The sequence below is a fragment of the Opisthorchis viverrini genome (assembly GCF_000715545.1).
Source record: "Opisthorchis viverrini unplaced genomic scaffold opera_v5_96, whole genome shotgun sequence".
Lineage (NCBI taxonomy): Eukaryota > Metazoa > Platyhelminthes > Trematoda > Opisthorchiida > Opisthorchiidae > Opisthorchis > Opisthorchis viverrini.
Window position 1 is genome coordinate 481,921 of NW_008751749.1, and position 17,176 is coordinate 499,096.

At 45.8% G+C, this 17,176-nt stretch overlaps 4 protein-coding genes across 4 annotated transcripts in view; 2 read left to right on the forward strand and 2 right to left on the reverse strand.

Moving 5' to 3' along the window:
- The window catches only part of T265_05124 (hypothetical protein), a gene marked incomplete at both ends in the record, with an annotated part of 16,441 nt that extends 1,636 nt beyond the window's left edge, over positions 1 to 14,805 (reverse strand). The window contains 6 exons of the mRNA XM_009170048.1: positions 1,301 to 1,450; positions 8,787 to 8,875; positions 10,455 to 10,662; positions 13,824 to 14,257; positions 14,307 to 14,415; positions 14,665 to 14,805. Coding sequence (XP_009168312.1) covers positions 1,301 to 1,450; positions 8,787 to 8,875; positions 10,455 to 10,662; positions 13,824 to 14,257; positions 14,307 to 14,415; positions 14,665 to 14,805 — 1,131 coding nt within the window. The remainder of the gene's footprint in view (positions 1 to 1,300; positions 1,451 to 8,786; positions 8,876 to 10,454; positions 10,663 to 13,823; positions 14,258 to 14,306; positions 14,416 to 14,664) is intronic.
- An 11-nt stretch (positions 14,806 to 14,816) lies between these two features.
- T265_05126 (hypothetical protein) overlaps positions 14,817 to 17,176 on the reverse strand; it is a gene marked incomplete at both ends in the record, with an annotated part of 13,429 nt that continues 11,069 nt past the window's right edge. Inside the window, one exon of the mRNA XM_009170050.1 lies at positions 14,817 to 14,879. Within this exon, the coding sequence (XP_009168314.1) occupies positions 14,817 to 14,879 (63 nt within the window). The remainder of the gene's footprint in view (positions 14,880 to 17,176) is intronic.
- On the forward strand, positions 15,383 to 15,625 carry T265_05125 (hypothetical protein; the record flags this gene model as incomplete). The annotated part of the gene is made up of 1 exon (XM_009170049.1): positions 15,383 to 15,625. The coding sequence occupies one exon, from the start codon at positions 15,383 to 15,385 to the stop codon at positions 15,623 to 15,625; it is 243 nt and encodes an 80-aa protein (XP_009168313.1).
- T265_05127 (hypothetical protein) lies at positions 15,803 to 16,009 on the forward strand (the record flags this gene model as incomplete). Its single annotated transcript, XM_009170051.1, has 1 exon — positions 15,803 to 16,009. The coding sequence occupies one exon, from the start codon at positions 15,803 to 15,805 to the stop codon at positions 16,007 to 16,009; it is 207 nt and encodes a 68-aa protein (XP_009168315.1).

Sequence of the window (17,176 nt, forward strand, 5' to 3'; positions counted from 1 at the left end):
TAGCTTGTTCTCTCTAATATATGGATCGCCAAGCGTACTAACGCATGCTGAGCCGACTCAGCTTATAATGACCGCATATGTAGCAGCAGCAACTGCGCACCTCAAGATTTGAGACCTATAAACACGAAGTACTCAGGAACTCGGTGAAACAGTACTGTTAGAGCTTAGCTATTCGTGACAACAGGCTATAGTGAGTGCGCAGTAAATGGATTACTTCAGAGCCTTGCCGTCATTTTGAGGCTCCCGTCACTTGAAGCATTCCATGGTAGAATCATACACTCAACTTCGAGACGCGGTCCATCACGGAAGTAGATTCTCTGCCCCCCACGTAAATCGTGGAATTCGTCATTGCCGAATGAGTTCCACTATCAGTTGTCTCACACAAACTGTAAAACCGAGCTCACATTCATCTTTGTCATCCGAAACCTAATTAGCTGTCCTTCACACATTAACCACATTGGACCTTGTGATTCGTGCTTCCGTCGTATTAAAGGGGTCGCTGACCACAGAATACAACATAAAATAGACCCAAGAGGCTGCACACAAACGCATCTTTTTGTAATAAAAAGATTCAATAAAACTATATACTACTGAAATTCCCCACACAAAATCCGACTGAACAGCTCAAAACAATCCACACTAGACAAAGTATGCCGAAGTTGACCTCTTCGTATCTGTGCTTCACGCACATACCTTGTACCGGTCTCTATACGGACGGACTCTGCACACTGAGAAGGAACGCTACCTAATTCGCAAAGCTTACGAGTGAGTGTAACTGAGGGTCACTACCATCATGCTTGGACGCTTTTCGTACTTTACGTTATTCCGAAGGGCCAGCCCTATCGTGGTTCATGTGCACAACGTTTCACAATGCTTCCAGTGCTTTCTGAAACTCCAAAAACACCGATAAGTTTTGTCCTCAGACTGATTGTACAAAAACACCGCAGCAGGTATCGAGATAAAACCATCAACGTTGCAGCAAAAAGCAAAATTTACGAATGTAGGTGTGACGTCGGGGCCACACCTTTCAGCACCACCTCGTATCAAACACAACGTCTCACCAAAACGAACCATAAAGATAGGATGTGAACCCCACGAACCAGTATAGGTACTAATGAGTCAGGAGACACCAACGAGTTTGCACTTGTATCGTTAGACTTATGGCCGAATGACGAATCAGGCTGGATGATTGTGAGTGAACCGGTTGTGTACCGAAACCATAGGGTCTACCTACAGCCGAACATTCCGATGTTATGTACTCCAACCCGAATAAAATAGCGAAATCGGAACACAAACTCACTCGCTTCACTTTAATCTCCTGATTGTCAAACTTGGCACCTTGCAACCCCTCAACCAGCCGAGTTGCAGATTCGACGGATTCCATAACCAAGTATGCATAGATCGAAGGTGGTGTGCTCTTACGGCTTCCGATTATCTTGATCGTCTGAACCTAGGAAGGCAGAGTCAAGTAGGAATTTGTACATCTCAAAGAGAGTTTCCAGTGTGTAAATTTGATATATCACGCGAAAATGTGCATATAAATAGTCAATACTGAGTACTCCACACAAGTGAACAACATGCGGATAAACTACAAAAGCAACGCGAGTGAAGGGGGGGGGGTGGAATTTCTCGCGGTCAATAGTTGGAATATAGAAAGATGTGGCTTTTATGAGTAATCGACCGAGGGAATGAAGAGCATCAAACGAAGCTTGTTGTTGGAGAAGGCAGTAAAACACAGGCATTCCACGAAGTCAAGCATTATTGGAGATCCCGGGTCAACCAGAGAGGTGTTTTTCCGAATTGCCAGTAGGACTGCAGTTATCCTCAAGGAGTTCCAGGAGACGGACGGAATCAAATGAGGATGTATACAAGCATTTGATTACACCTAGAAACTCTACAGTAGGAGTTCTGCGGGGAAGGGCACCGAAAGCAATGTAGGGTTGGTGAGTATTACATCGGATACCTTATCTTCGAATGACGGTAAGATGACATCTTGGTATTTTGGGAGGCAGTCTAGGGCAATCTAGAGGCAGCTATATGAAGTACATTCAACTTGATGAAGATGCTCAGTTAGATCTCCGCCAAACCGTAGTCCCAGCCATTACACGCAACGCAGCATTCAGTGCCCTGTCACGCGAAGAAAAGGAAGCAATGAAAAAGCTAAAGAAAGACGAGACAATCGTCATTCTACTGGCCGACAAGGGACGCCTGACAGTCATCATAGACTAGACAGTTTGTTCGAAAGAATTTTCAATCACAGACGTGTTTCGGGCTGTATTCAGTCCTTATGTAGTGAGCCCATTGAAAATGGGTGAAGAAATTAGCCATAGGCATGAAAAGAGCAAAAGGTGAGATGGCCAACGTTGGGGAAGACCTGCCGGTCATGATTGTGCATTGTTTTCGCCTCGTGATGTACTCTGCGCCAAAAAACCTGCAGTAAACATCCTCTATCAATCATCACCATCATCATCACCAGCTGTAAGAGCCGCGTACTTATCGTACAGTGGTTATAACTGCCACAGTTTCGTCCACTGATGAGTTGGGAAGGTAATGCTGTGGTAATGGCTATCATACTTCGCTGCCAAGTCATTGTTTAACCTTCAATGGCTCGTTTCGACGCTTCGCGTGGTTATGCGAAAAGGGCGCTTGGAAGAAGTCGGCCAACTGGCATACGCAGAACGTAAACAAGCCAGCGCAACCTATAGAGTATGATCAGTTCATCTATCACAGGTGGTTTATTTCTTTCGAAAACCACTCAACGTAATTCAATATCACTGATCCAGTATTTCCAAAAGATTCGGGCGATGCTCCGAAGACATCGATGGTCAAACACTGAAAGTTCTTTGACGTCCTCAGCGTCCAACGAGCAGGTTTCTGACCCGGATAATAATATGCAACGCACCGTAGCACTGTAGACGATTCTTGACAGATAAGCTGATGTCACGTCTACGCCCCACAGGTGATGCACGTTCACAAAAGCTGCCCAGGTCTTCCAAATCCGAATGGAAAATCGTCCTTAACTAGACCTAAGTAGACAAACTTGTCCACTACCTTAGGTACCTTATGTGCAGGCAAGAGTCGGGTTCGATCCCACCCGGTCTCGCAGGAGCTATTCGCACTTTTTAGGTGTGAGACACATGGGAAACCATGAGGCAGAATAATTTAGATTATTTATTATTGGTTGTATCGTCACGATATCTGCGAGAGAATGCCCCGGGAGCACTTCGAACACACGGAAATCAGAGGCTGGTAGTAAGTCTTCCATAATCATATTAGTGATGAAGTTGAGGGGCAAAGTTGAAAGAAGACACCACTCAATGTAGTGCACTCAAAAGACGGCTTTCTGTAGACCTTAACGCGTCCGCAGGAGTTGGCGTACAGCGTCTGAAGGAGGTTCAAGAATCTAAGGGGGAACCTTTAATCCATAGACACTGCCATGGTGCTTGGCGGTCCACAGAGTCAAAGGCAGCTTTCAGATCAAGAAAAACAACCATTGTTGGTTGTTGGAAGCAGTGTCACTGTTCCAGAATCTGTCGGAGGGTGGAGATATGATCGATACAACCTCTTGCAGGACGGAACTCAGCTTGGATTCCACGGATCTGCCTCTCTCTGTGTTCAATCAACCCTCGAAGGATAAGGCCAGAGAGCACCTTCGATGCAACAACTAACAGGGTGATGCCACGGTGCATTTCACATAGCGTCCGCGTACCCTTTTTGTCGACATGCCCCATTCTGCAGGCACTTTTTCTTCGTTTCATATCGCACCAAAAGGCTTTGTTAGATGGGACACCAAGGATTCTCCCCTTCTTTGAAGAGGACTGGACACAGACCGTCCGGTCCTGGTGTCTTCTCACGTTTTAGCATCGATATTTCATACTTCATTTCTGCTTCCGACGGCGATTAAGGTTTACATTCCACTTGCCCATATGCACTATCTCCGCAGGCTGGGTCGAAGGAGGCTAGCTAAACTGTTCTTCGAAGTGTTCGACCCATCTTTCCAGTCGACGGTTTTGCGAATGAATTAATGAACCACGTTTTTCACTTATCGTTTCGCTGACCGTTGCTTTCCTAGGGCCAGTCGATCGTATCAGTTGATAAAGGGCACGGCTGTTCCCCGTAGCAAAAGCCTTCTCCATCTCCTGGGCTTTTGGTGACCGCCAAAGATCTGTCCTTCCTTAGGTTATTGACTTTTGAGAGGTTTACGTGCGGCGTCGTTGCTTGCTGATATGAATTTCCAAGCATCATCTGTCAAAGTGGTGTTTCCAGGCAACGTAGAACTTATGGTGAGACCAGCGCTCTACAAGCTGACAACACTATTGATCAGTGGTGATACAGATTTGAGAAACCACCACCATCCAGCCAATCAACAGAGCCTTTCACTAAAAGCGACTTCGGGCTTTCAGTGTCCAATTAGCAGCGCTCAGTGTTCTAGTTTAGTTGGAACAATCAACAACTTCAAGCAATGATCGGTCAACTCCAATTACCGCACAATCAAATAAGATAACGGACCAATCACGAATGAAAATAGTTGAACATCCAAAGAAGCATCCGAAAAGCAACGAATAGCCTTGTTTTCGATCTATTGAAAAAAAAACATTGTTTCGCGTTAGTAAACTGAAAATTCCCTGGAACGAAGTAAGGATTTTTTGATAGAACAGAACACTAAAATCCTAACAGCATTGGTTTTGTATTTAGCGCTGAAGAAAACGATCGGACTAAGTACGCAATAGCATCTACCTTGGGGCGAAACTGAGGATAGGCAAGTCTGGGTCCAATGAGGTACTCTTTTTCCCATTCAACAGCATTCTTTCAAACAGCTTCGGAACAACGGGTGTTCAAGCGACTGGTCTTAACTTTGTTGACGCTTTCTCCATTAGGGGTGTTATCTTTGTCACTAGTGAACAGTCGGGAATTGTCTCAATGGGAAAACAGTCAATGGACTGAACAGATATTAACTCTATGACGATAATAGCCAGATGGGATGGACTATAAGTGTTGTCTGAATGCGTCTCGCGGGTGTCCTCATGCACATCAAAGACCGCTATGATGTTTGTGACGATCCCATCGTTAGTGACAGTGAACGCAGCAAGTAGACTTGATAGAACTAAGAGTACAACTTTCGTCATACAGATGTATCAGGGTCCGACACAGTTCACGACAACTTGTTGCCGAGATCCACATCGACCTAGATCTTATTCACCTTGCTTTTGCAATCCTTCCAATCAATTCCATTACGAGGCGTGCTCCTTTTTCCGTCGGGAGAGGAGAACGTGTCAGTGTTGATGGTTTCAACCGGACAACAACAGCCGCAAGAGAAATGTGTTCAGGTGATGCAAAATGTTGAAGGGTCAGCAGCATAGAAAATAGGAAAGTGGTGGTCGACATCGTGTAATGTTATCTGGTGTGGGGCAGCTTCCACTGAACCTATGGTTCTCCTTAGAGTTCTCAAGGTGTAGGCTAAAAGAGGTTCGCGGAGTGCGCTCGTGAACAGCGAAGTTGTCTATAGACACTTGTGTCAGTTGGATCTTTAGTTATATGGTGAGACTTATAGTAGTAGAAAAGCCCAAAGAAGTCATGTGAGAAGAATCCGACGGTTTAATTCACCAGAAATGACGTAAAAATATCTAATCAAATAAGTTAGAATGGGGCCGAGAAACAGGCTAACAAATTCAGGAGCCGAGGCACAACGTGCAACTCAGTTTTTCAAGAAAAAGGGCCAATAACTATTTAAAAGGCAGGACTTGCACCCCAAATTTCGCAAAATTTTCGTATCCGATGAAAAGCGAGACCACTGTCTTCTCACACAACTCATGATACCACGCCCTGTAATGTTGCGCAAAGCCGATTGGTCGGTCAGTAGGAAACAGAACATGGTTCTCCAGCTGGATCGTCCAAATGTGAGTGCAACCAAGTCTCTTGGAGTATTGTTCCAGGCACGGAATCCCGGATAAAAGCGCAACCTATCACACGTTATTGGAGACCAGCGCCGTAGTCTGCATCCTTTCCAGACGTTTCTCTAGGAGTAACAGCCCATCTACCGCAGCGTATCATCTATCCATTCATTTAGCTCAAAGTGCTTGGGGGAACTCAGGCTTCCAGCAGTTTCTCACCCTGTGACCGGATTCCCTTGCCCCAAGACGCATGCGGATTTCAAGTAACCTGGGCTGTAAAAGTGTCAAGATTTTGAAAGCGCTGTAATGGAACAAAAGTTAAGCCAAAGTGGAACATGAGATGATCCACGGTGGATTTGCGAAAAAAAGGTGCAAAGTTGGAGAGCAAGGTCGATTTGAAGGTCAAGAGAAATAAACAAATGGAAGTTCGTACGAGAGCCATCAGATCAAGGACTCAACATACCGCCGACCAAAGAATACCGCTGTTACCTTGCCGTTTGGGACACTGAACGACGGTAAACTTGGAAGCGTTATGATTCGCCTTTACTCATCATATGGCATAAACGCGAAAAAGCAATGTGAAATATGCAAACTTGTTGAGTCGACAGACACACATCGAAGCTACGCGGAGCAATACAGCGGGAACGCGGGAAGCATCTTCAAGTCTACATGGTTGAGAGGTAAGCTCTCAACGGTATGATCAGTCATGAGAAATTCAGTGGACAATGAGGCCGAAATCACGCACCCAAACCGAAAACGAGCTTCTTCCAGTGAACAGGGAGGCTATGATTCTACCAAATGAAAAATTACGCACTATCAGTGTGAGGGATTGACAGCAACCTGAAGTATTTTCGAAATACAGGGGGCTGATACACCAGAGAAAACCCAGAACGAGTTAGTCAACCGAACCGAAAGTGTAGCAATAAACCGATCGGGGAGAAACTCGTCAACTAATATCAACAACGATACGATAAAATCGGTTGATATGAAGCTCATACGACTGCGAGATTTCAATTCCAAACTACAGAGACATTTGTAGCACATGCGGTCTACGAATCTGTCTAATTTCTCCCGAGCACACAAGGAAATTCTCTTGGCGGCAGCGTGGTTGAACAATCTGAAAAATCAAATGGCTGACGCCCCTCTAAAAGAGACACAACTAAACTTTACTTTTTCTCGAAGGATCACGAGATTGGTCCATTAACTCGGTGCATTTCTAAAATATCCAACTTAGGGATTCATCGAAATGCGATAGCACCTCAAAAGTTCGGGCATATCAGACCCGTATACCTTTACTGAGGCATACAAGGTGGATTGGTCTACTTGGCCTCGCATTGTCGTTGACAGTCCTCATGCATCTGCTCGGAATTAAGCATGTTCTGTTCTCATCAGCTTCTGACTTGATCAGGCAACTTGGAACGTCAAGAAGACCGAGCTGGTATCCGAACTAGTAAACGGTTCTCACGAATGTTTTCTGGATATTATCGACGAAGGTCAGAGCACGAAAACTGGGGCTGGTCGGGTGGTTGTGGAGGACCATTAGGTGACGCATTGGTTGACAGCTTCACACCATTGACCCTAGGATCTGAGTCAGCAATCAACGGGAGTATGTATGCACACCAATGGTTCCAGACCTATTTCGCATCGCGTAGTCCTTTCACAACATTGCAAAAGGTCATTTCTCATAGGGCGTTTTCTGTGCCCGAAACGGGGATCTCCCAGAAACATTAAAACTACCAATAAGTAATGAAACATAGTAATCTAGGTTGCAATTGATTTCTTCGGACGACGCGCAATTTTGCTGATTTAGAGAGATGTCAGTCATTTGGTGGCTTACAGTGGGCTTCCTTGTGGCCAATTTTAGAGTGCTAAAGAGAACACACACCATCTACAGTCCTCACGGCTTTGCACGTTTCCTTTATTCTGTAGTCCGGTTGGAAAGTCTGACTGAAGTAGGTAAATTGATAAAAGTGCAAAGCATCGACAACCATGTCTGCCAAGCTAAGGTAGGTGACACCGATATTTTTTGTTTCGCCACACAGGGGATAGTTTGCTGAAAACCCACGTGGCACAGAAATAAAGTTAAACCAAGTGCAAATCAAACGATATGGCCACTAGGGTCACTGCACTACTCGTATACAGTTTAACACTGACAGTCATTATTGCGCTTAAACCAACTTACGGTTCTATTGGAAACTAACCGTAACCACTAGGCTTGTCATCATTCCAGTGATAAAAAACATCGATACGAGATTCCTCTATAGCTTAAACCCCCAAATATCAAGGCGAGGATCCAACTAATCCCCTCAAGCAGAACTTAAGTCATAGGCAACTGCCACGGTAACAGCCGGGAGGGTGAGTCGCGGATAGAATAAATCAGACAAGATTACGTACAAACACCCTAACGAGACAGGCCTCTCTGTACCAGGGACAGTCCATCTAACAGTGAAGTTATACGAGTTGTCCTGCAGAAAGCGGATGGACATCTAAAGAGGAATTTCCGAGTGCTTCGACCAATGAAAACCCCTGTGTTTGGATCCCATGTACGACCGGTGTGCTAACACGACGGGGACCAGTGTAATGAAAAACGAAACCAGTTAACTTTGCAACGTAGTGCCCTTATACACGTCCTCATCACGTACCTGGCATCAGTAACCAAAGACATCAGGTAATTGGCCGTTATCAAGGTATAAGGGCAAGTGTCCAATGATAAATGAAACAAAAGTACAACACTCCATTAGTTGGTGTTTCCAAGCTTTGGATGTTAATCGATCTTCGATCTTTGAAAGCCTCCAACTGACAACCAGTGATCTGTGCAGCTGACGCTACACCAAACTAAAAGTTGAGTCCACAAGACGATGGCAACCTATATCGATTACGAAGAACTTCACTTACTCGACCGAAGGGAGTACAACGCTCTTTGACGTCGACGGCTTTCACGCCTTGTGGAAGATTGCTGATCCATATACATTTGGAGGACTTAACTGAAAAATGGAAACAGACAAGTGATACTGATTCTGAGTCGGAAAAAATATTGACAGATAGAAGTCAAAAGATCATGGTTTGCGTATCAGAAGTGGTACAGGTCACCAGACGAAGCGTAAATATTGTATGCAATTTGAAGACCTGACCTCTGCCTCTCGACTTCCTCTGTCTAGGCTTGGGCAACCTGGTAGTATCCCACCCCTCGTGCTTTCTTCTGGTGGCATAGCAGTTAGGCACCGAAAAGGGTGCTACAGCTCAACGAAGAGGTTGGTGACCATTTTATAAGTTAATATCCGTCACGGATTCGCAATAGTATAGCGAGTATACCGAAGTTCTACCACAGAACAAGCGAAATCCAATTTACCAATTTGCTGCTTAAAATACACGTTGTCTTGATGAGGAAATGTGCAACACAGGTCTTGTCGAACGGTCCTCCCAGTGATGAGGGTGTTTGCTTATACCGCTAATATTTCAATTGCAAGAAACATCCATCACCAGGCAGTGAGGTGGGTCGGCAGTGTGTTGCGCATACAGAATCATCGTCTAACGAGCCTAGCGCTCTTCAGAATCTCGTAAGGTGTAAGGTAGGTCACTGGTGACATGAGAAAAAAAACGAAACTGCGAAGAGTTCAGGTCGCCTTCCAGACTGGGGTCCCATGATCCTATGAATAGAGGTTGGAAAGTATGCCTACTAACCGATATCAATGGTGTTCATACTGTTAACCTATGTCCGGATTGTACGATAGAGCATCTGAATGTGTAAGTACTCAGAATGACTACGGTAGGCTAGCTCGAGATAGCCTAATGATTGAGGCGCAGACTTACTGACCGGAAAGTCCGTGGTTTGAGTTCAACCTCTGCATCTCGACGATTGCTGCCTAGGTTTGGGCAGCCTGGCAGTGTCTCAGCCCTCGTGCGTCTTTCGGGTGGTATGGCAGTTATGCACCGAAAGGGTGTCAGAGCTGAAGGACTATTACAGCAGGCTGGCATCAGTTCTACTGGATGCCTTCCTTTATTTCGACCTTGGGACTTTTCAAGACAAACCATCAGTAATTGTGCAGCATTTAAGCATCAAAACCGATATTCGCTGTGACAATGATTGTGATAATGGTGAACTGTATCTGTCCATAACTTTCCAGCTGACGGAAGTAGTATTTCACTGTGGACACGGCTCGTCAAGAGCAAGGCAGATAAAAACTAGGGGTAATTTGCTTTGCGTGCGGAGAGCGTTGAACTGTTTCACAGATGGCGAGATGGCCCAGGTGGTTAGGGCGCGAATTTACTGACCGCAAGGTCCGTGGTTCGAACCCGACCTCTAACTCTCGACTTCCCCAGTCTAGGCTTGGGCAACCTGGCAGTATCCCAGCCCTCGTGCAACCTTCGGGTGGCATGGCAGTTAGGCACCGAAATGGTGTTACAGGTGGACGATTTCACAGATATTCCACGGGAGAGGCACGGGGAAAACAGAGTGATCCAGAGAGAGGCGAATGATGACGCAAAGTAAAACGAACGAAATAGTTTGGATAGAAAATACCGCGAGAACTGCTTGACAAGCCAACACACGACCAAGTCACTCACTATCATCGCTGCTTGGTGGTGCTGTCGCCTTGGGAGCCTCAGTAGTTGGTTGCTCTGCTGGCTGTGTTGTTTGAGCATAAACTTTGACGTCTGACGCGGTGTCCTGTTTTTCATTATCCGTTTTGACACTTGCTTCACTGTTCACTTTCTCCGACAACTTGGGACGCTTCGAAGCAGAAGAGTTCTCGTCCTCTTTAGTCTGTGAGGCCTGAAAAGAACAAAAACAGACAATTATGGGAAATACCACCAGAGTACCGCGTGAGTGTCGGTTGTCCGAAAAAAAATAAACAGGGGACTGTTAGAGAATGCACAATGTGTCCAAATCTGTCTCAATGACGTCTGCTTAGGTGTCAAAGGAGGGGATGAATTCCCAGGGGCATCGCAGGGAATTTCAATCCAAATATCACCAATAAGCGAGTCATCTACAAGAGATATCCCAGTGGTGGTCCCATTTGACAGAAAAACAACACACTGCCTTACACTGGGCTGCAACTATTTCCTTTCGTATCAGATCATCAGGTTGGATAGAGTGGTAACTGAACCCATTGTATGGTGACTGTGAAGATAACCTTGTACCCGAGTGTCAGGAGGCGCCCGGACATGGAAAAAGTACATGTGCAGAGAGTGATGCATTTCCCAGGTCACCATCGGTACGACACGTTCGGAAAGCAGGTGCTTTGACGGGGCTTACCAAACACGTCTTAGCAACATAAAACCAATGGAGTGGGGCCGAAATTGTTCACGACCGGAACACCACCATTGGCTGTACAGAACAAGTGAACGACCATATTTGGCCGTCTAGTGATCCTATGTATTTATGCAGAAGCTCTATATGTTTTGTTCTGACGATACAACCGTGTCCAGAGTTCTCTGTCTTCTTATCCCGCAGTCTGGCTGGCTCAGTGCAAGCGCAACCAATAGACGGTAGCCCACGATACAACACCGAGGCATGTGACTAATGACCTACAGGAAAAAATGATCCATTTCTGTGCGACCCTCTTTCAAACGGACTGACGAAATAGGAATATAAACGGGAAGGGGGTTGCCGGTGCGCACAGAAGTTTCTAGTTGCTGTAACTAGTTTAAACACCTTCACCTTAGCTAATTTTGGTCACGACATCTTGGGCTAATCACCGGTAGGCAGTGACACATGCATGGCAGATAGTAAGGCGAGTTGAGCACTGCTGGTGTGTGCGCGTCGGTTGGAGTTAGCCTAACCTACACTGCTTGTATGGTCTGCCAAAAGCAGTTAGAATTTTACGTCAGAAAACCAATACACTGAAACTTCAACTGACACTCAGTCTTTAACCGGTCCCAATCACCACACATTCTAAAGTTTTCGAGTTAGAACGGGAGAGAAACATGCGATATTGATTATTGATCAAGTGTCTGTCCATAAGTTTGCTGAGTTTAGCAATTCATTTGCAAACGTTTCGATACCAAACGAGGAGACCATCCAACTACGCATTGATGATGTCTCCTCGTCTGGTGATTAAGTGTTTGCTGATCAACTGAGAGGCTCGAGGAACAAATCAACAGCCACCAGATCAACAACCAATAAACGCAGCCGAACTACGAATATTTCGAGTCACTGCTGAACATGCGATATCACGTGAAATATATCAGTTCGATTGTTACGAGGGGGTCCTCGAAAAACTGTCACAAAAATGAGGTATTGTAGACAGCAGTTGCCAAACACGGTGCCTGGTGACAAGAAGAGAAATGGGAAACAAACAGAACGGAGACCTTTGCCAAAAAAATCTCCAATATTCTGGAGAGGATATTCGAAAACAGATATACGCCTGTAAGTTTTAACGATGTAGGACCTTGCTTGCTTGAAGAATAATCAGCACACCAGGTTGGTTGTTAGAAACCGCGACCGAAAGTAAGAAATAAAAACAGTAGACAAGTGGTAGAACGACTGGATTACATGATAAACAGCAAGGAGCAGCCATGCGCTGGAGATCACGATTAGTTTGAAGGAGTGCGGGCCCTGAAAAATCAAATCAATTGACTGTATGACCGAGTCTCGTTGACCCATCGTAAAACTACACAGGTCAACCGCCAGCCTCATTCCCAAACAGGACTAGAGCTACTGATACTGATCAACTCAATTTAAACACCGATAGTGATATCAGACTGAAGATGTGCTTCTTGTTGGAACTGATATGGAACGATGTAAGGGCGATATTGACCAGGTGGCTTATTCACCTTTGTCTGTGGATCTGAAACCGACTCCCTCTTTTAGCGCTGAGCACCGCTGACGGTGTCCCCCTTAGAAATGCCAAAACCGCCTCATACTACCAACACAGATGAACTTTTCGTAAGATTACGACTCCACGAGCGTGTACAACATCGCGGTTACCTGACGATTGACCCTATAATATTCCGCAAGCAGATCATATCGTTCCACTGCGGTTGCTTTCCATGCGTAGATGCAATATGACTCACGACCAGCAAGACAGCTGACTTAACAAAGACCACTCGGGCTCAAATAAACCAAGGGCTAGGATGTCAACCTTGGGTTGGCGTTCTCTGAAATCGCACCTGACTTGTTATTTGGTCGTAACAAGGAACCCGGCAGTCTGGGCGACGTGTATAGCGGACATGCATTGGAAAACACGCGAAATTCAGGCGACTGAATTCTACCAAATTTTCCAGTTCCACAGCGTGGTCACAGAAGCTATCAACCGTGTCCTGACTTCTGTGTTGTGTCAGTGATGAAAAGGATAATCGCTCAGCTGTAACACCCTTTTGGTGCCTAACTTCCGTGCCAGGTTGCCCAAGCCTAGACAGGGGAAGTCGAGATCCAGGGGTTGGGTTCGAACCACGGACCTTCCGATCAGCTAATTCGCGTTCTAACTACTGAGCTATCACAGTGAACTCATTGCCCAGTTGTTCTCGGTTGTCTCACTCCGTTGAACTTGAACCCGGACAACTCAGTTCTGATCGATATGACCATCACGGTCATTTCATTGCATCATATCACAAGGATGGCAGTTAGAGGTCCCAAGTACAAGCCTAACAGTACGAAGGTCGATTTGACGCCTACTATCGATAGAAAACTGATTTTGATACTCGTACTTCGCCGAAGCATAACTAGTGTTTTCATTCGGAAAAGAACACCAATTTAACCTTACACAGTTAGGTATGCTCACGTGTTATCAGATAAGAAAACAATTCACATCGGTTTGCAGTAAAGCGGTCACAGTCAAGAAGTCACACTGACGTTGCCTGCAAAACTTGGCTAAGCAAATGACCTAAGTACTCTATCGCTCTTTGAAAATCATTATGGATACATAATAAATCGTTCTTACAGGGCTGAATATGCTTTCAAAGAGCTGCAAGCGGCAATCACAACCGACTCACCTTCGGAGGAACCGGTTTTTCTTCCTCACCAGACACACTGGTTTTGGTTGGGCTGATTGTTGCTGTTTCAGGTGGATTGATTGCTGCACCCGGCTTGCTTGGACCGTTTGGAACCATAGAAGCATAGGCTTGCATATAGTAGCGTAGATAGTAGTCCATGTAACGCTGCCACAGGGCAGAGTATTCGGGAGTGTTTGGAGCTGGACCCCCATTCTCTGGCGGAGGAATGGTGCCCACGGTTTGTTTATACGCTGCAGCATAGGCTAAACTGTAGTTCGATCTGTCCGCAGACAGTGCGGGAGCTGGGGGTGGTATATTTTCGGACCGAGGTGTATGGGGTGGAACATGAGCCTCTGAACTCTTCGAGGATGCATTCGGATCACCAGAGGGCACGATGGGATAGTGAGTGGCATTCGAATCACCGGGTCTTCGGACTGGTGGTGCCGGCTGTGGAGGTCCGGGCTGTGGGAGCAGAAGTGATACCGGCGGCGGTTTTGGAGGAACAGCTAGCGGTAAGTTCATTCAATGCTGAAACCACTTTGGCAGCAGCGCGCTCGTAAAATTCACAAGCTTTTTGGTACATTTGATGCATCTGAAAACAGGTAGAAACTAAATATTGTGGGCGGCCAGGAAAGTGAAATGCGTGGAAGTTCGTATGCCTTTTTTTGAAATGAATGCGCTCTTATAGAGTCGATTCGCTGATGATTGGCCATGGAGCTGATGGACACCAGAAGACTGATGCTGAAAAGGAATTCCCAGTCCGGTCCAACTGTGGACGACAGGCAGCGCACGTCTAACACGAAAAAACCTATCAAAAGATCCAATGTTTTTACTAACTGACTTTAAAAGAACCGTTCAGCTGTAACACCCTTCCGGAGCCTAGCTGCCATGCCACCCGAAGGAAGCACGAGGGCTGGAATACTGCCAGGTTACTCAAGCCTGGACAGGGGAAGTCGAGGGGTAGAGGTCGGGTTCGAACCATGGACCTTGCGGTCAGTAAATCTGCGCTCTAACCAGCTGAGCCATCTCGCTGACTTTTACTGAGATTCTACTGAACTGCCACGTATATATTTAGAGGATCGTCAGGTCCAAAAAGCAGCTCCGGTGGTAAACACAGACGCCGCTCCATGTACGCTCTAACGTTTCCCATGTCCCCAACAGTTGAAACGATTCGTCAACATTTCAGACCTTCCTAACGCACACAAGGACATTTGTGACTTCATTTTCGCACTTTTGGCATGCGTTTATAGGCAACGGATGGTTAAAAACCCAACAGTCTAACCTGAGAGGGACTCGCATTGGCGGAGAGTAGCCACATGGACCACAAAAGCCTGCCAGAAGTCGACAGGGCTCAGTATACATAAAAATCAATTGACACAGTTGCCGTAGTTTGGTCTGAGAAGTAAATTCGTAGAGAAGCCTAACTTGGCGGCTCGTTCATATGAGAAGATCTAAGAAAGCATCTAATAAGGATCAGTCGTTCAAGCTCTCTGGACTGAGCATTTGGGAGCCATTCAAACAAAGGTGGTGTTTGAACTCTAAACGTGAACTGTGGATTCATGCAAATCTGTAAGATTGTGAAGTTAGCTCAGTGCATGGAAAACGTGGAAGAGGATCCCGGCCAAGTAGCTTGCTTACTCGTTCAATTTCTTCTTGCGACCCAACTGCTGTCAACGGTGGTGCGGGGAGGCCAGGCAGTTGAGGCTTTGGGAAAGGAAGTGGGGGAGGACCATTCGGTAGTTCCGGCCGTGGAGGATAATGAGGTGGAGGTCCCAGACGCTCGTGAGAATCTACAGTGGTAAGGAAGGCTTCTCGATAAGATCTGAGTACGGTCAGCGAGCACAATGTAGTAAGAAAATGGAGATAAACGACACTGTACCATCTCTGACACCCATTGGGTGTGTATCAACACAAAGAAAGCATGGGGGTAAGATAATGTGACTTGACGCATTCAGAAGCAAGATTGTGAAGCTCAGTGCATGGAAAACGTGGAAGAGGATCCCGGCCAAGTAGCTTGCTTACTCGTTCAATTTCTTCTTGCGACCCAACTGCTGTCAACGGTGGTGCGGGGAGGCCAGGCAGTTGAGGCTTTGGGAAAGGAAGTGGGGGAGGACCATTCGGTAGTTCCGGCCGTGGAGGATAATGAGGTGGAGGTCCCAGACGCTCGTGAGAATCTACAGTGGTAAGGAAGGCTTCTCGATAAGATCTGAGTACGGTCAGCGAGCACAATGTAGTAAGAAAATGGAGATAAACGACACTGTACCATCTCTGACACCCATTGGGTGTGTATCAACACAAAGAAAGCATGGGGGTAAGATAATGTGACTTGACGCATTCAGAAGCAACCAAGACGTAACAGGTAGGTTGTGCACCTTCCCACTCAGTGATCGTGTCTTGACAACGAGACCCCCAAACTACTTCCAACAGCATGGTTCTTCACTTAAATTGCTATAACTTTCTTCCGTCAAAGTTCGCAAGAGTTGGCACAAAATGTAGTGGAGAGTATGCAATCCAAATTTCATTTCAATCGGCTGCACAGTCTGTGTCGCACGACACAAGCTGTGACAGCACCCGACCCGGTTTGAAGACGATTCTGCCAACGCTTGAGCGCAACACATTCATCTAAAGACCAGACTGTGTATGCCCACCCCTGTTTACATTTATCTTGCCGATGGGGGAAACCTCAGAGTGTAACGGCTGAGCAAAACGGTGAATGGCTTATCTGCCGTCCTGGTCTGGAATCACATGAGATGAACGCATCCGTATTGGCTGAAGGATACGGTCGTTATCAAGACATGTGCTTGAAATTTTAACCTAGCTTTAGGGTGAAGGATATGGCCACATGGAGATGCTTACTAGTACAAAATAACCAACCAGAACAATTATGTGATATAAGGCTCTGCTTTTGTTGGCTTCTCAGGGTCTGGGTTCTGTACTACAAGATCACTATGGAACTCTCATTTAGACAGATGGGAGAACGTTCAAACCAAGTCGATTTAAGTTTAATTTGTTCATCTTTCCATTGTGATCAAAGCAAAATGTACATATGACTGAGTTGGATGTGCTTTCTTCCCCAAATCTGCCTTCTTACTGACAGTGGAAGAATTGTTGCTGACACCAAAGGAGAGATTGTTAGCACAAACAGAAGATGTGCAGTGAAATACAGTGTACGACAAACTCATTTTCGGTCGATACGACTGGGTTTAAACTCAAAAGTCATTTAGTTGTTTAAACGTTTCAAAAATGAACTATACCACATACAGTGTACAACTCATTTTCGGTCGATACGACTGGGTTTAAACTCAAAAGTCATTTAGTTGTTTAAACGTTTCAAAAATGAACTATACCTACCA